At 34.7% G+C, this 22,143-nt stretch overlaps 2 protein-coding genes across 6 annotated transcripts in view; one reads left to right on the top strand and one right to left on the bottom strand.

Annotated features, from left to right (window-relative positions):
• The window catches only part of LOC148941960 (required for meiotic nuclear division protein 1 homolog), an 81,554-nt gene that overhangs the window by 11,346 nt on the left and 48,065 nt on the right, over window positions 1–22,143 (top strand). For both annotated transcript variants that reach the window (XM_089103664.1, XM_089103662.1), the window contains exons 3-4: window positions 319–471; window positions 4,693–4,874. In XM_089103664.1, coding sequence (XP_088959790.1) covers window positions 319–471; window positions 4,693–4,874 — 335 coding nt within the window. The remainder of the gene's footprint in view (window positions 1–318; window positions 472–4,692; window positions 4,875–22,143) is intronic.
• The window catches only part of LOC148941961 (cysteine sulfinic acid decarboxylase-like), a 46,717-nt gene continuing 43,080 nt past the window's right edge, over window positions 18,507–22,143 (bottom strand). For all 4 annotated transcript variants that reach the window (XM_089103660.1, XM_089103661.1, XM_089103658.1 and 1 more), the window contains exons 5-6: window positions 20,524–20,653; window positions 18,507–18,759 (exon numbers count right to left, since the gene is read on the bottom strand). In XM_089103660.1, coding sequence (XP_088959786.1) covers window positions 18,572–18,759; window positions 20,524–20,653 — 318 coding nt within the window. In that variant the 3' untranslated portion in view covers window positions 18,507–18,571. The remainder of the gene's footprint in view (window positions 18,760–20,523; window positions 20,654–22,143) is intronic.

Below are 22,143 nucleotides of genomic sequence, written 5' to 3'. Positions count from 1 at the left end.
AGTGATATCTAAAGACGAAGAACAATACACAATCCCTCTTTATTTCCCTGCACACAGGGCAGAGGGTTTTGTAGCTCGTATGATCATTCATGGCAGATGACAGGGAGGAGGTAGGAGGTAGAGGGTGTTGTAACATATTGCTCTTTGTTTTAAATCGCTTTTAGCATGCTTTATATAATTTTAATTGTTCATATAAATATTAATATGTTCTAAAATATGTAAATCTATAAAAAAAAAAGTAAAAAATGTAACAATATTGTAACATGTTTGCTGTGTTTAAAGTTTTCTTGTATTATACTTTTCTTTTTGATATTTCAGAAAAATAATTACAACGTATTAGCATGCGCAACTGCCGTGGAATATGACCTTGAAAAGCTAGTCAATGGCTTTAAACAGCAAGGACTGTATTATCCTACATCTATGAAAGAAGAAAATTTAGAAGATGTCCTTCATGTTTCTGCCAGGTATCAGGTACGAAGTTAAATGTATTTGAAGTTTGATTTTAGGTTTATTACTGTAAAAGGATTGACAGGGTACGTGACTTCTTTAGCGTTAAGCTGTATTTAGTCACACCTGTTGCCAAATGTGCTTAAAATACGGTTCATTTTTGACCTACCTATCACTACCTACCAATATTGATAACGACAATAATAATCTGGTCTCAGGGAACGTCAAAATATGTTGTATTTATGCAGCCAGTATTGCCAGATGAGGTGCATTTCTGCCATTTGGTCGGTTTTTCAGGTGGTTGTCTATTTTAGTCATCAAATCATCGCATTTAAAAAATGCGGCTTTATGTATTTTAGCTCGAGACAAGATAGATACTTTGTTGCGTGATTAAACCAAAAACAGGTATTTCTTAGAAGAAAATAAAAACAAAACAAACACACACTACAAAATAAACTAACAAATAGCTGAATTCATAAGATTATTTACAAGACTTTTTTTTATTTAATTATTTTTACAAGACGAAATTATTTACAGGAAAATTGTTCGTGGTTTTAATGACAAAAGAAGATCATGCCTGTTACTTCTCTAATCTGAAGGATTCTGCTGGTAAATCTAAAACGAATTATCACTAAAATCTTTGAAAATCTGAAAATTTGACTGCAAAAGAGTGTTTTTAAATCAGCAAATACCCCCCCCCCCCCTGCAAGGGTCTCCTAAGCCTCATTTGGTTTCTCAAATGAATTTCAATGTTTTCAAAGAGGTTCTCACGGATTTCTAAGCCATTCCCCAAGAATCTCACTTGGTTGCTTTTTTAGATGGTTTGCTGAAGTCTTTTAATCTGTGCATTAAAAGAGAGGGAGAAAAAAAAATGTGCCTTTGCAGCATTTCACCCAAAAATTGGTGCTTTCGGTACTTTTTTTTCCTGCACTTTGTACGTTCGGTACGTTTTTCTGTAAAATTTGATTTATATGTCTTACTCTTTCTCAAGAATCATTTACACAAGGTTGCTCGCGCCAAGCGTGGCGGAAATTTGCCAAGCGTAGCGTTCTGAGATGTTCACTAAGTGGCGGGAAGTCAGCACCCCCTCGATATATCTAAGGTCTTGGCATCACGTGATTGTCACATCATGCTTTATGCACTGATTTACTTACAAGATTTTCGAAAAGAGGCTGGACAAAAATACAAAAAAAAACAACAACAAAAAAACAATATAATGGCTATTACTCCTCTCTAGCTCAGTCAAATGAACTCTGTTGGAAAATAGAGAAAAAAACATCGCTAAAATGCGTGAAAATCGGAATATTTTAATGCAAAAAACGCTTTTTAATCATCGAACAGCCCCCTTGCTTCCTCGCAAAAATATCTAAGGCAGAGAGTTTAAATGCGTAGGGTTATTGCACATTAGTTTATGTCTGTTTAAATTTGAAAAGAAAACTGAAAACTAAGATGGCATAAAGAGTATCCCCCCAAAAGTGGTCAAAAGGATACTTCCAGGAAATTTGAGAAATATTGGCTTTTTAACGATCTTTTCATTTTACACCCTTTCACTGGGAACATCTTCTAATACTGAATTCCTTTTATACCAGGTACCTCAAAGACCAGTCGCAAATTAATTACCAAACTTAATAAAGCTAATGAAACTGGAGCAATGACATGCTAATAACCGGTCATCAAATCCGGGTATTAATTCCGGCCAACCGGGTTAGGAACCCTCAAAAGTTTGGACCGGTGGAAATACAGGTCTTCATAAAGGTTTTGCTTCAGCTAAACTAAGTACATATAATACCAACCAAATAACTCATTTATTCGTGGAAATAACTAAGCCATGTTTTCAGGCTCAGCGGGTTCGAACACGGGGTGTTCTCGTCTAGTTTGAAGTTTCTAGTTTTTCGTCTAGTCGTCTAGTTTCAGCGGGTTCGAAGTTTCAACCCCGTGTTTTCCTCGAGAACCCGCTTTGTGAAAACGCTTGATGCACTAGACGACAACAACCCGTGTTCGAACCCGCTGAGCCTGAAAACGTGGCTCTAGACTTGGGAAACAAATCCGGGCCGCTAGTTGAAAGGGGTTTGTAGCGCTAAATTCAAATTATTACACTCGTGGGTTAAAAAAAAACTACCAGTTTCACCGTTTGATTTATTTTGTTAATCAAGAAATATATGAGAACCTTTATAGTATCATAGGTTAAGACCCAATTACTATATTTATTATTTATAATGCTATATTATTTAGTTTATTGAGATAACCTGATTAGGACAATAGAATCGTGGTCAATTTTGCAAACGACTTAATTGTTTGGTCAATATTTGCGATTATTTTCTCTGGTCAATCTTATAAGCCAGATTTGCTTTCCATTGAATTTTTTTACTGGTACTGTATTGCTGTCAAGACACTGACTCGTTGCGAATAACTTCCTCTGTAAAAGGGATCTTAAATTGGGTCAACGTCAAAGTGAAAATAATGTCAATAAGTGTATCACGGTCAGCGCAATAGCGTTTTAATAGTAAATAACCGATTTTACCTACTTAGGTAATAATCAATTTAAACAAAAGCCATTGTAAAAAAAAAAAAAAACTATTTTTTTATATCTAAATCATTGATACACACCCCAAGTAACTAAATGTTGGTAATACTTTGGTAATACTTTGAGGTATCGCATCTGCTCTATCGTCAATAAAATAAATACTGGCAAAATTCTAGATGAGGGGCTTTTGTTATCTTGGAAAGTAGCTTAGTCAGGTAAGTGAACCTGCGAGGAATGAATCTAGACCCTCAATGATCATCTAGAAAAGTATTTTGAAGTGCCTACTGCTAGTACCAACATCTCAAGTACCTAGTTTCAACCCCTTCCCCCTCAAAAGGGGACCGACCTTTGATGACCTTGAATCATATGTATGTTATAAAACAAAACCTTGAGAAATAAAGTGAGGTAAAAAGCAAGTTTTTTTTTAGCCTAATACCTTTGTTTACTCTGATTTATAAGGTTTTAAAGATTTATAAATCTGTTTTTTAAATTTAATTAAAAAGCCTTGATGTGGCTTAAAATCCTACTGAAAAAATAGGAATTGCATCTTCAACATCTAGAGCCAATGAAAGAGACTGAAAACCCAGAATTAAGGTGAAACATTTTTTGTCAAAATTCAAATATGTATAGGACCAGTCATTCATGCAATCTTCTAAGCCCTAGAAATAAGGAAAAGGTAGAGATGCTTGCTTGACAATGCCCTCCCAAGGTATATCTTAGGCCCTGGATTCATTCCTCAAAGTTTCATTCACCAAGCTTATCTACTTTCTAAGATTGCACGAATCCCCTCATGTAAAAGTTTACTGTTAAATTTCATTATCAGATAGGAGGAAGATATATGAAAAAATATTAACTTCGCAGAGGATGCCTAGATTATGAAACCTTTTTGGTTTCTTGGTTTTGTAGTCCGTTTTACTATTTATGTAAATACTCTTCTGGAATAGGAGGAGAAGTGGATTTGCTATATTCCCCCTATCCCTGTGATATATTCCCCCTATCCCTGACATGTTGAATTAAAGTGTGCTCCATTAGTTATTTAAAGGGTGTAAAAAAGAATAAAAGAATGAATTTTTTCATAAATTCTGAATGAAAATTATAGATAGGGGTCCTGGTAACGACAGGAAGCTTTATCAGAAAATCTAGAAGTTTCTAAATGATTAAAGCGCATATTTGGTGGTCCCAGCGTTTTTACTTTGTATATCAGTTTTTTTTTGTAATTTTTAGGCAAACGAAAAGAAAGTTATTTAAGTCTATTGCTGATCATGAATATAAATAATGCATGGCAAACAAATTTTGCAAATTTTATCAATTTGTAGGCTAATAGAAAGTTTAAATTTTAAATATTACAAATATTTATAAATTTTACAAATTTTATTAACTTGTAGGCTAATAAAAAAAAAAAAAAAACAGATAATTTGTAAGGAATTTCATGCAGCACATTACACGGATTTCTTAGATTTTTCGGGTACACCAATGGGGGTATTTTTAGATTGTAGTGGACATAGCTTGAAAAAATTTATTTGAACTAATCTTTGGCCTAAGTGCCATATTTAAAAGATATAAAACCGAACAAACCAACCATAACAGGAAAATATTTTCAGCAAAATATAACTGGGCTGAAACCTATTTTTTGCTGGAACTATTTCTCTTAATAATGTCATATACGAGATGTTCACGAGAGGAGCCCGATATTGTATTGCATATAGCCTATATACTTTTAGGTTGGTCGTGAGCCTAGAGAAATTTATCTATTTAGGGAAGGTGCAGTTGTATTTTGGAACTTTCGTGATCTGGAACGAGAAAATGTGCTTGCATTTCTGAAGTCGTTCGAAGAGGGTAGTTATGACTCAGATCTGGTTTTGGAGGAAAGCGAGGCTCTCGCAGTTATTGAAATAAATGGAGGGTGAGTCATTTTATTTTTAATTTCGTATTTAATCTTCACCAATCAAGCATTATAACTGAAATAGCTTGTATACAGATTGGCTGTGGTAATCCGAAAGGTGTTACGACTATTGGCAGCATACTCTATTTAAAGAAGCAAGATCTATTAGTTAATTGATTTTTGACCCACTAACATTATAATGAAGTGGGAGTAAGAGAAGAAAATAAAAATAAAAACACATACAAAAGAAACAAATACAAAACAAAATTAAATATGAAAAACAACAACAATGAAAATCAAAATAATCGCAGAAGAGAATGAAAAGACCCTAACCACAGACAAGCATCTTCTTTTAACTTGGCATCCAACTTGTTATAGGATGTCAATAAATCAGTGGTACAAAAATTTCGAATAACCTTTCGGTTACTATACCAACAAGGCATATATAAAAAAAATTTACAATAACGGAAATATAATGCTATATATTTCCACAGAGTGTTATTTCTATCGATTGGTTCAGTCCTTTTCCTATCTTATTTGTTTTTGAAAACGTTTAAAGGTTTTGCTTTTTTTCTGAAATTTGTTTTTTCATTCGCAAAAAAGTTGAAAGTCGAGAATGATATCAATTCGTTTCGCCGCATCTTAAATGGCTTTAAAATAATATTCCATTCCTAAACTCAAAGGACTTTTGTCTGTTTACTCTCCTGAAAGATTTTGGTTGTTTAAGAACCCCTTCTGAATTGAGAAGTTTCAACGGGTATATTATGCTGTGTTATATTACGAGCTATTATACGCTTATATTACGAGTTATATTACGAGCTCGTATTATACGAGCTCGTATAATACTGTAATTATAGCTACACGCCTAGATGTGCTTCTATAGCAACACCGTTTAGGAGAGCAAGCTTGTATAGGAGATGCACTTGTATGATCCCTTTTCTTGCATCTGTTCTTGACGTGTTGGCATCGTCTCATCGCACCTGATGCACCTTGACCTCATTGCTAAGTGGTTGCCCTATGTATGGCTGTCGTCAACTGAGCTTTTCAACAATAAATCTGAAATTTGGCCAATTTATAAAAACGGCCAGAAATCTGGAGAAAAGTCGGAATAAGTTGTTTATCTTTTTAGACAAAAACATAACTTGAAATAGACCGAAAACCTGAGCTTCCGGTCACGAAAAGTGTGTGAGATTGTCTTATATTCTGTGGATTGCTTTTAAATACACCATACACATTTTAAAACCTGACATACACATGTACATGTGACATTTTCACACACACACTGTATGAGATTACGATTTTACTTCTTATCATGCGAGGACTACTTTTCTTCTTTCTTTTTTTTGTTTTTTTGTCGCTTCTGATTGATGTTGTTCTTTAAACGCTTTTTCGAAGTGTTTTTGTGGTGACTCATTACAGAGTTTCCATAAATCTGAGAGAATCAACACCAGAGTGATTGTGTGCAATGGAATAAAAAGCTTGAAAAGAAAATTTTAATTGCTCCCGATAGCAAACGGGCTAATTCAACTAGCTTGTGGCGCCTGCGCAAGCAAGTGCAAGCTACCGGGGCTTGGAAGACCCTAAGAAACAACTAATAAACGAGGAAAAGCCCAAAAAGGTGGAAGAAGAGAAATGTTTACCGGTGAAAAAGTTAAATTAAAAGAGCTCAAAGGGAATTATGCTGATAGAAAGAAGTATGGTTGTGATAAACGTAAAGTTGTGGAGAAGGTTGTTCAGGAGGCTAATGGAAAACTCTATGGAACTATTAAGAATAAACACTACTGAAATTGGCCTAGCTAAAGCTATACTAAAGGCTGCCCACAAAGCAGCTTGAAGAGCAGCAAGCAAAGGCCATAGAAAGGGAAGCTTTGCAAAGCTGCCTGACCAAGAGAAATCCCTAACTCATATACACGCTGTTGAAGAAATCTAGGACGAAGTAGTGGTTTCGCAAACATTATTAACAATTATATTTCACGGTATTACTCGAAATTGGTCTTTTTTGTTTTGTGTGTGTTTTTTTAAACAAAAAACTAAACTATAAAAAGTGATCATGAATCTTGACATCTTGCTGATGATGAAATTGGATGAAGCAAGCAAACTTTTTGGAGTTCTAGCCAACCATCACTCTCTGAAGCTTAGCTAGGAGCTATTGTTCAATGTCTTCTAACGTGTTCAGCTTAGTTTTTACTTCAACATAAACCACCTTATCAAGTCAGTTTTAGTCAACCCGGTCAGTTTTTTTTTCAGTTTTATGACAGGAAAAGTCAGAAGAGCCAGAAATATTTCCTAATTTATTTGGGGGTTGCCCCTGTAATGCTATGTCAAGTGGCCCAGCAAGCTTGACATAGAATTTTCAAAAATACCTTAAAGTTATCAGATTTCTATTGTCCGTTTTATTTTGGTCGTCTATAATAAAATCAGACGTTTCCTGGATGGGATGGCAAGAGATTGAAATTTCGTAGGAGGGATTTAAAAGTGAAGTTTTGAAAAGATTGGGGTGGAAGACGAACGTGTATAGCTGTTTTGACATCAGGAGGCTTGGTGCTGCAATGAATTGTAGTAGCAGTTTTGATGGCCAGTTTTGATTTTGGAACACGAATATAATTTGATCGTAATTGAGACATAATTGGGTCAAAACACAAAATTGGGCTTAAGTACATCTGGAATTTAAAGCTTGTACAAAACTGATACTCGAAACTCTTTACTTCAAAAATCAAACTTTTCAGCTCAAAACTCAAGCTCAAACTAAAATTTTTGTTGACCTCCAAAATTGGAGAGTATTCAGAAAAAAATAAGATCGACAAACTGCCCAGCTACACTATATCACAAAATAGAAACATAAATACTGACGAATATGCACAAGTATGATCCATGTAATACTTCATAACAATCTCAATATTGTATTCCATTTCGTTGCCTGAAAGCGGTTTTTGCCAAATCTGTTTTTCCAAAAACTCAAGAAAAACGAATTTAAAAATTTTGACATTTGTATCTCAGAATCGGCTATAGCTAGAGCGTTGGTTTTTTTTACTGTGTAACCAGCTTTGGTGCAGCAAATCAGCAACTTCCGACAGAACGGACCATGCTGTTTGTGAGTCGGCAAAACTGCTTTAAAGAATAAGCGACTCGGCAAAGGAGAACTGCAAAATAAAAGCAGTTAGAGACGTCTTACAGCAATATCAATTAAAGTATTCGATAGAGAACTTTTTTTTTTTACGCAAGATAGCGTTTGTAACTCAGTTTCGACAAAAATTGTTATTTTTGGCAAAACGCAAAACCGCTTTCTGGCGACGATTTATTAAACTTTAACGTGGATCTGAAAAGCCTTATGTTTCCGGTTTTTGCGTTTCCATTCAACAACTACGTTTAACAGCATCTTTGATGCATTAAAGCTGATATGTTTTTGGCTCTTTTAAAAAGATCCTGATTCTCAATGTGATTTGTAATTATGTGATATGTTATATTATAATTTATCTAGTTATCTTAAATGTCGATCTAAATAAATATCTTGAAAGACGTATGCTTTACAAGGGTGTCATAAACCTTGCATTTTCGACTTTTACGTTTCCACTTAAGCAACTCAGTTCTTATTTTGATTTTGGGTTAACAAACTTAATCACAGTTTATGCTGTTTTACAACGCCTTTTGAGTTACCACTGCTGAGATATTTATTTTTTATTTTTAACTCGTTTTCCTCAGCACACCGACTTGTATTTTTTTTATACTGTTATTTGTTCTTTCTGTTATTGCTTTATTGTTAGCTCGTTTTTAAACTCGTTTTACTCAATGCACCGACTTTCTTATACCGTTTTTTTTTTTCGTCACATAAATTTGTTAAATTTTTCGATTACTTTCGAATGTTCACTTAGTTCCAAATGTTATCTGTATATACTCTTATCATGACAGTGGAATAATACAACACCCCCCCCCTCTTCTGTTTTATCTTTTATAAATAAAACAAGACAAACATGTGATTGTGTCCAGCAAAAATTATTACAAATGCATTATTATTCAAGACTTGTTGGAGCAGCGGTAAAAATACTTGCCAGTGAGCGTTGTAGCTCAGGTTCGGGTCTCAGATAAGATATTTTTTTTAAATAGAAGCTTACAAGAAAGATACCTTGCTGTGAGGATGCAATAAAGGAAATGGAAAGAATGTGGAATTGCCAACCTCTAAACGAAAGATTATTGGTAATAGTTTTGGTTTATTCTCTCTCGTTTCAGACTCTTATTTATCTTCATTTGCTTGCCTGAGTTTGTGCTTGTTTATGTGTTTTTGTTTGTCTGTTTTGGGTCTAGATGTGCCCTACTTCCACGCTGGCTAGACCTGGAACTAGAAATGGAATTAGAAATCAAATCGGTTCAAATTGGAAACCGAGAAGGTAAAGTAGTTAGGAATATAAAGTGTATAGTATTTTCGGTAGAATAAGTGCAATTTCATGGTAACAAAGATCAGACGACAGAAAAGTCGAATAAAATAAGTTTAAAAAGAATTAGAAAATAATTACTTTCTTTAGAATCGATCAATATAAGTGAAAACAAGGGGCGCAAAACGGATTGGGCTTTACATAATTTGACCTTTCAACTCGTTTTTCTTAACTTACCGACAATTTTCATTTATAACTTAGATCAGTTTGATATCTATGTTATGCAAACCCGTAGTCTGTTTTGCCCCCCCCCCCTCTCGTTTTCACTTATATTCATAGATTACTGAGACAAAAATATTTTATACTTTTAGTCAATTTTAAAAGCAATAGCAAACTATAATTTTTTTTTGTTGCTTTTACAAATACTCTTGTAATTTTTTCACTTGAAAAGAGATTTTTTTTTCTGATTGCAACTATGAACTTTTCGTTGCTTCAGCAGTGTTACCCAAAACCATCTAAGTCACATTTTTTTTTTATCCAAACTACGTTATTACCAAATTTCTATGTAAAATATCGTGGTTAATGTATTTAGAATAGGATAAAAAAGTCTTGATCTCGAACAAATTGCTAAAGAAATGACATTTTCACTGTCCTAACGAAAAAAAACGCTGATCAATATATCAAAAGTCGGCATCTCTAGCAGGTTATAAAATTATTTTTATTTACTTTTTTTTTTGGTAAAAATACGAAAAAATGGAAATTCTCTAAAGTGATAGATTGGTACAACTTTCTAGGTCAGTTTTTTGCACTGAAGTCGGTACAATGTATTATTTTTTATTTTATTTTTTTTAGACCAGGGCACTTCCTATCGAAGGAGTTGTAGAAACTTCGAAAAGGGCTCATTCGACTGAAAATAGAAAGGGCCTGTGTCCTTTTTAAATGTTGAAAGTTATTGGAGGGCAACTAATCCCCCTTCCACGCCCACCCTCCCATTTGCCCATTATGTTTAAAAACTAAATGTAGCCTTAAGATTAAATCAAAATGCACTATGTGTTAATGCTAATACCCAATAAGGCATCTCAGCAGTGTCCCAAGAACGACTGAGGGTATTATGGTCAAACTTTCGGGGCTACTTCTGCTCTCAAAATTTAACCAAATCAAAATAGTGTATCCAAGCTATCAAAGAAAGTAAACAGATTTTTTGCAAATGGTATCAAGTTTTCTATTTCAGGTACTAGAGGAGGTATGAAACTAAATTAAACAGTACTATTTGTGTCCAGATTTTTAAAAGGGTGTATGCTGTTAAAAATTGCTGAAAAATTTTCTCCAGCATACAAATATCAGGCCAAACTATAAATTCTTAAGAAAACGAAAAGATTTAAACTATTATTTTCTATTTCCCTGAAAAGACACTGTCAATATAAAACGAACAGAAATTAATTAAAAATAATTCTTTCGACAAAAAATTTTTTCAAAGAAAAGTAAAGAACTCCATTAAATCAAAAATGAGCAAAAATTAAACCAAATAATCTACCAAGCGTGAAACCACCACAAATCAGCATCGATAATTAAATGAAACACAAAACTAACAGAAATTACAATAAATAACCGAGTCAAACTCAAAACGAGCAGAAATTAACATGAGTAGGGCTTAAACCCCTAGTCCTTCCCAAGGTCAGAACATAATTTGCACTTTACTGAAAAAAATACAAATGAATGTGCTTTGTCAGTTTAATATGCATATACTGATAAATATTAATCAAAATGTTAATATTATTTGATTTATTAAAATTATAAAAGTAAAAACAAAAAGTAAATATCAAAATGTTTATCGGAAATGTTTGGGTAAATGGTGGGTGGAGGGGGTGGGGTGATTCTCCCTCCGATTACTTTCGACTGCTAAAAAGGACAATAGCCCTCTCAATTTCCAATCGAATGAGCCCTTTTTGAAGTTTTTACGACAACGTTTTCTATAAAAACCTTATATGCCCCCAGAGCATATATTACAACCTTAGCTCTGAGTGCTGTGGGGGGGGGGACATACTCAAAGACATATTTCCCAGACCCTTCAACTACGTTCAGCAAAATGGCTGTATCAAAATGTTGATCGGGTGTTTAGGGAAATGATGAGCGCGGGGGGAGGGGCATTCACCCTTCGATCGCTTTTGGCTTTTAATAAGGGCACAGGCCCTCTCAATTTTCAATTGAATGAACCCTTTTTGAAGTTTCTACGACAACGCTTTCTATAAAAACCTTATATGCCCCCATGACATAACTTACAACCTTTGCCCCAGGGTGCTGCGGGGGGTTTGTCATCCTCAAAGATATAACTTCTTGACCTTTCAACTAAGTTGAACAAAAATGGCTATCTCAAAATTTCGATGGAATGTGTTCAGGGAAATGATGGGTGTGAGAGGGGGGTTAGATGCCCTCCAATCACTTTCGACTATTAAAAGGGCACTAGCCCTTTCAATTTCCAATCGAATGAGCCCTTTTTGAAGTTTCTACGACAACACTTTCTATAAAAACCTTATATGCCCCCAGGGTATAACTTAAAACCCTTGCCCTGAGTGTTTTGGGGGGAAGGGGGGTTGTCATCCTCAAAGACCTGATTTCCAGAACTTTAAACTACATTGAACAAAATGGCTATCTGAAAATTTTGATTGGATATGTTTGAGACAATGGTGGGCGTGAGAGAGGGGGTTAGTTGCACTTTAATCACTTTCGACTATTAAAAAGGGCAATAGCCCTTTCAATTTCCAATCGAATGAGCCCTTTTCGAAGTTTCTACAACAACGCTTTCTATAAAAACCTTATATGCCCCCAGGGCATAACTTACAACTCTTACACTGAGGGCTCGGGGGGGGGGGGAAATCCTCAAAGACCCAATTTCCAGAACTCTCAACTACGTTGAAAAAAAAGTCTATCTCAAAATTTGATTGGATGTCTTTGGGGAAATGGTGGGCCTGAGAGTGTGTTTGGGGAAATGGTGGGCGTGAGAGGGGGTTTAGTTGCCCTCCAATCACTTTCGACTATCAAAAAGGGTACTAGCCCTTTCAATTTCCAATTGAATGAGCCCTTTTTGAAGTTTCTGCAACAGCGCTTTCTATGAAAACCTTACATGTCTCCAGGGTACAACTTACAACCTATACCCTGAGGGCTGTGGGAGGGGGGGGGTCATCCTCAAAGACCTAATATCCAGAACTTTCAACTTCGTTGAACAAAATGGCTATCTCAAAATTTTGATTGGATGTGTTTGGGGAAATGGTGGGCGTGAAAGGGGGGTTAGTTGCCCTCTAATCACATTTGACTCTTAAAAAGAGCACTATCCCTTTCAATTTCCAATTGAATGAACCCATGAAGTATCTGCGACAACGCTATCTATAAAAACCTTATATGCCCCCAGGGCATAACTTACAACCCTTGCCCTGAGGGGTTCGTCATCCTCAAAGACATAATTTCTAGAATTTTTAACTACATTGAACAAAATGGCTCTCTCAAAATTTTGATTGTATGTGTTGTGGGAAATGGTGGGCGTGAGAGGGGGGCTAGTTGCACTCCAATCACCTTCTAGTTTTAAAAGGGGCACTAGCCGTTTTGATTTCCAATCGAATGAGCCCCTTTTGAAGTTTCTACGAAACCCTTTCTATGAAAACCTTATCTGCCCCCAGGGCATAATTTACAACCCTTATCCTGAGGGCTGTGGGGTGGTTGTCATCCTAAGACCTAATTTCCAGAACTATCAACAACGTCAACAGAACGGCTATCTTAAAATTTTGACTGGATGTGTTTGGGGAAATGGTGGGCGTGAGAGGGGGGTTAGATGCCCTCCAATAACTTTCAACTATTAAAAAGGGCACTAGCCCTTTCAATTTGCAGTCGAATGAGCCGTTTTTGAAGTTTTTACGACAACGTTTTCTTTAAAAACCCTTATATGCCCCTAGGGCATAACTTACTACCCTTTTCTTGAGGGCTGTTAGGGGGTTGTCATCCTCAAAGACCCAATTTTCAGAATTTTCAACTACGTTGAACAAAATGTATATCTCAGAATTTTGATTGAATGTGTTTGGGGAAATCGGTGGGCGTGAGAGGGGCATTGCCCTCCAATTACTTTTGATTATTAAAAAGGGGACTAGCCCTTTGAATTTTCAATCGAATGAGTCCTTTTTGAAGTTTTTACGACAACGCTTTCTTTAAATACCTTATATGGCCCCAGGGCATAACTTACAACTTTTGCCCTGAGGTCTGTGGGGGAGTTTCCTCCTCAAAGATATAATTTCCAGATCTTTCAACTATGTTGAACAAAATGGCAATCTCAAAATTTTGATTGGATGTGTTTGGGGAAATTACAATCACATTCGGCTTTAAAAAAAGGGCACAAGCCCTCCCAATTTCCAATTGAATGAGCCCTTTTTGAAGTTTCTACGACAACTCCTTCGATACGAAGTGCCCTTGTCTAAAACAAAGAAAGAAAGAAATCAGTAATACATTGTGCCAACATCGTTCTTTACTTAGGCAGCGCTATTGCACAGCCTATGAAAAACCCTATAATAAAAAACATTTAAGTCCTATTTTCTTTTCCAATGATTTCTTTTTCATTTAGAAAATTATATTTAATATATACCTACCTTTTTATTTTTCAATGACTCCATTTCTGCTCTATTTGCAAATGTAGAGAACGTTCTCATATCCTCCATTCACAGGTTTTAACAGAAGAAAAACTTATTTAGAACTGATAGATTATAGAGAAAAATCATGAATACGAAGACAAAATTCGACCTGGGCAAATATTGTGAAATAGGAAGTATAGAACATTTTTGCAATTTTACGATTGACTAGGTTCGCCTATTATCTTGATTATCCTGACGCTCTTGACGCTCTATTATCTTGACGCTCTAGGGTCTAAATATAATATAGACATATGGTGGGATATGAAAGTTTCAAAGGCGGTATATTTGCATATATGCCAATCTTGAACATATTAGGAACTATAGTGAATCACTCTTTTGTGTATTTTTTTTGTTAATTAGCTTCTTCTATGATTTATTCAATTGAATCATGAATCTGCGCGCTATATCACGCAAAATCACTAGATTTAGGACAAAATCACTAGTTTTTGGAACAAAAATCACTAGCTATAAAAAATCACTAGGCAACATTAAAAATCACTAGAAATAGTGATATATCACTTGGGGTGGCAACCCTGTTCCAATGAACAGTATATCCAAACTGCCAAAATTCCGTTTTCTGCTTACTATTTCGAAACTTGCGGTTGGTTGTGACCTGGTGATGAACAACAAGGACGTGTGTATGTATGGTGACACATTTAATGTCTCTCTATAATCTAGATAAGTCAAATATTGCCAAATTTTTTTATCTACTATTTCACCGTGTTTTCTCCTCTATCAAATCCTGACATATTGTTTTGATAAAATATTGATATATTGCCGATATTAAAGTATTAAAAAAAATTAACAGCTTCTTCGTGTCAGATAAGATATATTGGTATATATCTATAAAAAGAATGAGAAGGGAAAAATGCTTATATCTGATATTTAACGGAAATTTATATGTTGGGGGAGGGGCTCAAATAATCATATCTTTGTTGTATTAATATCGCTCTTAACACTCCTGTTATGTAACGGTAAATTAATTATTCTGTATAATATTCACACAATGTAGTTAATTATCCTGAGTAATATCAGATTTATATAGGACAAAAAAGAAAATCATTAAGCCAAAGAGTGGTTTCTGGGAAGTAATATTTTGAAACATATAAGGTAAACACGAAATCATTAGAAGTCATTTTTTAGTCAAAAATGACTGTACTAACTAATAGAGAGTCAAAAATTATAAAAAAACTATTCCATTCACTTTTTCAGGCCGGTAGTATTTCAACAGTATTGAAATTTCCTCTTTTCTCAAACATTTTTATATAGTTTACTATAGTAAACTATACTTTACTGTAGTTTACTATAGTAAACTATACTTTACTATATTTTATATAGTTTACTATAGTAAACTATACTTTACTATATTTTATATAGTTTACTATAGTAAACTATACTTTACTATATTTTATGTAGTTTACTATAGTAAACTACTTTACTATAGTAAACATTTACTATAGTTTGGTTCGCTTGTCGTTTCTTACCAAATTCAAAACGGCTTTAAAGGAATTTTGTTAAAGTTTTCAAAGCCGATAACTTAGAAAATGGTTGTCAGCCTCATAAAGTAAATAGAATATTGTCGCTTTATTTACAGAGTTTCTAAAATCAATTGTTGGACAAATAAAATACCTCTGGTTTTTAAAATATGTATAAATAGCTACATTTGTGAAGATTTATAACTAAAGATACTTGTCAGCCCCAAAAAGTGACAGGAATAATTTTTTGTAGTTTTGATTCTCCACAGATTTTTGTAAATAAATAAAAACATATATTTATGTATAATATTTACTATATAAATATATTTTATGCCAAAATAATTGCAGTTTTTAGATTTTAAAAACTTTCGTCTTTAGCATTTTGAAATATTTTAAAGTAGCCTAAAATATTAATTCACATAGATATTCCTAATTGTTTAATTTCTCCCCTGGAAAAGGCGAAGAAACTAGGAAAGAGTGAGGTTTTGAATAGACTAGGACGGAGAAGGAATGTGCGTAGCTGTGGTGGTTTCAGGTGGCTTAGGGCTACAGTGAGTTCTTAGTAGTAGTATTAGTAGTTTTATTGATCGCCGACCGAAAAATAGTTTGGTACTAGAAAAGATGAAATCCAGTAACAAAGATGGCTAGAGGGAAAAGCAAGCTTACATCTGTCTTCATTTGTGTTTTTCAGACGAAGTTGGCCATGTGGTGTGAAAATGGATAACCAATCAGAGACATTGAATTGAATGGTTCTAAGCTTTGCATTCAGTAGCCACCATTACTGATGGGAATTGGCCAAGTTTGCCTGATAAATGCAAATAAAGACACTTCTCGAATGAATTTCAAGTCGTGCCTTCATTTGCCTTTGTTCGAGCGGCGAAGGCCGTTTGAAGTCTAGTGGAGTAGCCTATCAAGGCGCCCTCATATAGAGTGGGGTTGTCCGTACACTTCAAGACTTCACTGATTTTTCATCATTTCTGACGTCACATGACCAACTTCGCCATAAAAAGGAATATGGAGTTGAAGTTAGTCCCTTTTTTTCATAACATTGAGAGCTAATAACCAGTTCAAAGAATTGGATATTTTCTGCTTCCCCAAGACCAATAACAGTGCGGCTTTCTTTGATGATCTTTTTCTCTGGTGCTTAGGCAGCTTAAAATTTTGTTTAGGCATCTGTTGTACTAGCTAAATTTCCATGAGAGAGCTTTTCTGCAGGTAATCTGACCAAGTATAAGTTTTTTGCATTTTTGGATGTTTTAGCTTTAAAGCGCGGATTAAAACGAAAAACGACTAATGCTTTTAAGATATTTTGACCATTGGCGTTGATTGGAGGGGAGTAGCGGGGGTTGAAATGTCTTCCTTGATCCCCCTAGATTTTGAAAACACCTTTTCTCGAGAAATTTTCATTGAAAATACCTTTTTTTTAAATTCTATTGAAAAAAATCAGAAAAACAATTAATTTATCCCCTCTAGGTATTGAAAATGCATTCCCGCCCCCCCCCCCCCCCTCCTAAGTTTTCGTGTATTAATGCCGCTGATTTTGACCAATTCCCGTGTAAAGTAAATTTAAGAGCATTTTTCATGCTGAAGTATAAAGCACGCTACAAAAGAAATTCTGGAAATATTTAAATATATTGTAAAAGAATCAATCGGTACCATCCTGACTTATCCCCGAGGGGAAATTTATAATTGAAATAGTAAATGTCTCTCTTGTAGACACGCCTTCTACTTTTATTTCTAAATTTCTTGTGATTTGGTTCTTAGTGCATAATATTTTAGATTTTATATTGGATAAAGGATTGGTTGGATAAAGAACCCTTGTTGTGCTCTATTAAATTTAAGCCTAAGTCAATGTTAAGTTAAAAATATATCAATTAACACAAATCACATTTTACGCCCCATTCAAAAAAGGGTAAATAATTTCCACCCCCATTTATATAGCATACCACTATGTACCTGGGAAGAATATTATTTTAAAAATGTATATCTGTTTCCCTTAAAAGAAGAGCAAAGATTGAAATTTTTTTACTTAGGAATGTGTTAAAATTACTAAAAAAGAGAAAAATTTTGAATTGTGCAAAATAAACTGGTGATCCATCTGAAAACCTTTTTGGTAGACACTCCATACAAGCGTACCATAAGGTTGGGTTTCAGAATTTCTTTTTGTATAGTATAGGATTTCTTTATGTATTTAAAAAATAAAATTGCTTGATGGTGACCTTATATTGCCAATTATGGACGCAGTAGTTTATGAGACTTACGTCGCGGATTGGGAGTAAGGAGAGAATTTTCAGACAAATTGGGTGTGAGGAGGAGTGTGCGTAACTGTGTTGGCTTCAGGCAATGTAATGAGTCGTGCGTACCAGTATTTATCGATTTACGGCTAGTGCATAATTTTTCTACCAAGGAATTGTATGCCAGTGCACACCGAACTTATGCAGCATTGTGAAGTCGTCATATCTGGCCAGACTGCACGCTCTGGAATGATTTTAATAGTCCGGGTTGAAGCGGTAGCTAGCAACCTAGTAAGAGACGATCAGGTCCAATGTTAAGAAATATAAAAACCCATAACTCCTAAATAAAGAGTAAGATCAAAACAAAAAGTAAACCATTAGAACCGCCTTGTCCGAAACCCCATATAGGAAACTTTCTGTCCCTTGGCTTGACTAGCAAGGGAAATATATTGGCTTGAAAATCATCATTGACAGGACTGATTGGACTGTACGTTTTAATATATCCAAATATACGTCCTGTTGGTCCTACGATATTTTATTAAACAATATTTTATCTATGACAAGAGTCTGATACATCCAAAATAGTTTTAAATTGAAAAATAATTTTTTGATTGCGACTTTATATTAACAGTTAAGAACATATTTTACGGGGCTTACGTTTTGGATTACATAAAAAGATATATGGAGTTGGCTCAATGCTATTTTATTTGGTGTCTATAGTTTGCTCAGGTCTTGGGGTTGACTTTCATCAAGCCTACCATTTCAAAGGTCATAGTCGGAACTGGGTTTTTGAATTTCACATGTGTACACTACATGTGTGGTGTATCTTACTGAAAACCCAACCCAGTTTTTTCAAGAAATTGATGGATCTCTGACGCCAAGGTGTATAGCGTTTTCGTGAAACAAGGCATCTTAAAATCGGTATTTAATTTTCATATACAGGTTTTATTTGTAATGGTCTGAAACATGAATTTATAAATCATTGCCAAGTCGTTCGATTTCGTCTGCAATGTGTTTCATATCATCGTTCGTCAAAGGAGGCTGACAACTGATGACCAGTCTGAAAAAGTTTGGCAGTTTCTTGGTACATAAAGGCTGGTATCCAATGAGCATCGTCCCCTCCTTGACCATCCTTTCTTTTATTTGAGGAGCAACTTGACCTGAAAAAGTTATTTTGTCTCTCAGAATCCAGCAATTAGACCAAATATACAAATTAATTTATGGGATCAGCATGAATTTTGAAAAATGCCTGTGCCAGTTATTATGGTTGATGAAGTTTTCACGAATAAACCTACAGCACTAAATAGGCCCAAGAAATAAGCGCCATCTCTTGTCTGAACTTCTAAGAAAAAACAGATACTTGGCTCATAATCTACGTCTTATGAGCTGCTGGTATTGACAGGGTGCCTCTAAGATCTCTAGTTGACCTACTTGCACAGAGTCTTTCAAGTTTTGCAAGTAGGAAGGGTTTGAAAATGGTAACTTTCAGAACCTTCTTGCAGCCTATTTTGGATTGTAGATCTGGTCCTAGAAGTTTTACTTGTAGTTTTGTTGCTAAAACTTACCATTTTTATTACGCAAAACTGGGGTTTGACCCACCAAAGAGCACATATTATTAATGAACTTTGGATTTCGTTCACAAATTTGATGGTTGTTTGACTCGCATATTCAAAGCATAAAAAAGTATGATGAAACACAGTTTGCTAACACACGATTAAATACATAATGTGACAACAATTAAAATCAATAGCATCATTATAACCGAAATAAAAAAAATCTAGGTGTTCATAATGATTTTCTTCCAAAACTTGGGTTTCCAAGCTTTTTTTTTTTACATCGCTCGCTTCAGTCGTTATTGTCCAAGTTCAATGCTCGCTTAAGTTTCAGTCCTATTGTCGTTTTTGTCATTCAATGATATGAAGAAAGCAGACCAACAGAACTGTTAAATAACATTATTTTGAGAATATCTCCGTATGCGTTTCGCAAAAGAGAATGCTGTTTACGTAGTATTTCTACATCTTTTTTACCCTTTAAAAAATTTTACCCTAGGTTCACACAGGAGTGAAGTTAACTCGTTGCTGCAATTTAATTGCCAACTTTTTTTTTATCAAGAAATTTATAAAAATGGAAAATTAAACTTTATTGGACGACTGAGGGATTTTTTCAGCAACTTTTTTACACGCAACACTAATAGTAATGAAGACGTGATGAATATTGAAAATGATTTGACAGATAAACTGATTAAGGAAAAGGAAAGGGGGGCACAAAAAGTCAGTTTTAGTCCAAAAAGCATGGGAGCAAAATATTATCTTAATATTATCATATTATTATCATCCATATAATATTATCAACCATGCTCCTTCCGCTTTGAATATTTTGCCTGTAAATTTGGGGGGATTTTGAAAATCTTGTGTGAGCAAAATGGTAATTATTGATGGCAAAAACGGTAAAGGTAAAATAACTGAAAACCGTAGCGGTAACAAAACGGTAAAATTGCTCACTTACGGGACTGACGAAAATTGTCTATCTGAGTAATTCTTTTCTGTGTGAGCCAAGGGTAAGGATAAAATACAATTTAAGGAACCTCTGCTCTACCTATCTCAGGTCTCTTTTGTATACTTCACCATTGATCATCCTTTCTTTAGGAGCTCCTTTAAACCTTTTGTGGAACCCTAGGGGTCTGAGAAACGCGGCTCAGAAACCCTGAAACAACTCCGTAAACGTGCTGATAGTGGTGTTGAGGACTCAACAAGTCTGTGTAAGAGGGCGCTTCTCCCCTTTTAAGTCTGTTTAAGAGGATCACGTTTCGGAGTCGTACGTGAAAAATAAAATAAAAAAGAAGTAAGTAGACTATATTGAGAAATTAAACAAAAATAATTCCTCAGTGTCCTGTAATTTGTACAGAAGTGACAGACGTTTCTTACCCAGTTCTTTCCACCATTCCTCTGTCTCTTCTTGTCCTCTCAAAGATGGCGGAACATACCAAAAACACACATTTGTACATTGCACTCTGGGAATAACTAATCGAAACCCTGGTCGCTCTTTGATTAGGTTCTGAAAAAATACTTAGGATAAACTTTAGCATTAGTTTTCTGAAATTCTTACTTCACAGCAAATTTATGTAATGCAAAATTGTTTATTCTAATGTAGACAGTTTTGTATTTCAGGGCTTTCTATTTTGAGGGTTTTCGTCTAGAATTCTAGATATAGAAAAAATAATTAAAACATTAAAACGCAAAATCTCTAGATTCTAGAGTAAACCGTTACACATTGAATTTTGCATAAATAGTTCATGAGGAAATATATCTTAGAAATTTTATATTTTTAAGTTCCTAAGCTTATAAATTGTTTCCAAAAACAAAATTTCAAATATTAGTTCGCCAAAATTGTCAGCCATACAAAATTACAACTTCAGTTTTCTAACTAGGATAGAAAATTAAGCTGGAAAAAATAAAAGTGCCGCATCTTATATTTACGACATGAGTGTCAACCAGTCTAATTAGGTGATGCTAAAAAGTAGAAAAAACGCACTAGAGTTTGAAGCATATATGACCATAATTCTTGAATGTTCTAGAATATCTAGGGGAAATCCCTCAGTGTCATGAAACAGCTTCTCTTGTGACAAATATTGTTGATCATTTATTACAATTACTATTACAAATTGGCAAAATCCAAATTTTGAATGATCTGAAATTTGTCTATTAATTAATATTTTCCTTTGAATGCAGTTATGATTTAGTAGGGAGGGGGTATCCATAATATAGTAAAGCGAAATGCAGATTATCATAGAACCACTTTACAAAACCCTGAATGCAGGAACCTTGCAAGTCTCCGGAGGTGGGGGGGGGGCGAGATTTTCATTATGTTTTGCGCTTGATCCTTTATTTCTATTTCCTTCTCCCTCTGTTTTGTTTTTTTTAAAATAAACATAAGGAAAGTAGATGGAACAAGTCGATATAGTTAAAAATTGGGCAAATGTTTTGATTCGCCGATCATTGAGATGGCTAAGAAATAGACACACCTTGGAATCAGAATTTCATCTTGAACCTAAGCATAACGTTGATTTCTGTCGCAAATTTACTATACTTCCACCCCACACCCTAATGGTCAAGTATATACCCTGAATTTTTCATATGCATTGAATTTTCCATGCCTCGCTTTTTTTATTTAAATTAATTTAGCGGTTTATCAAAACAGTGTAAAATTCGTTGCATACGGCGTAATTGACCTTTGGGGGGGGGGGGGCAAAGTAAATTTGCAACAGAAATGAATGTTATACAGATCTAAAGATGTACCCAATTATAAGCTTTCTCAATAATCAGTGAATCGAAAAATTTACCGACAATTTACCTGAAAATAAAGTGCTTGATGGCAAAGTAAATTTGCAACAGAAATGAATGTTATACAGATCTAAAGATGTGCCCATTTATAAGCTTTCTCAATAATCAGGGAATCGAAAAATTTACCGAAAATTTACCTGAAAATAAAGTGCTTGATGGCAAAGTAAATTTGCAACAGAAATGAATGTTATACAGATCTCAAGA

The sequence above is a fragment of the Artemia sp. Qi Xiang Cuo genome, chromosome 17, assembly GCF_049724085.1.
Source record: "Artemia sp. Qi Xiang Cuo chromosome 17, ASM4972408v1, whole genome shotgun sequence".
NCBI classification, from domain to species: domain Eukaryota; kingdom Metazoa; phylum Arthropoda; class Branchiopoda; order Anostraca; family Artemiidae; genus Artemia; species Artemia sp. Qi Xiang Cuo.
This window is presented reverse-complemented; position numbering and strand designations above follow the sequence as displayed.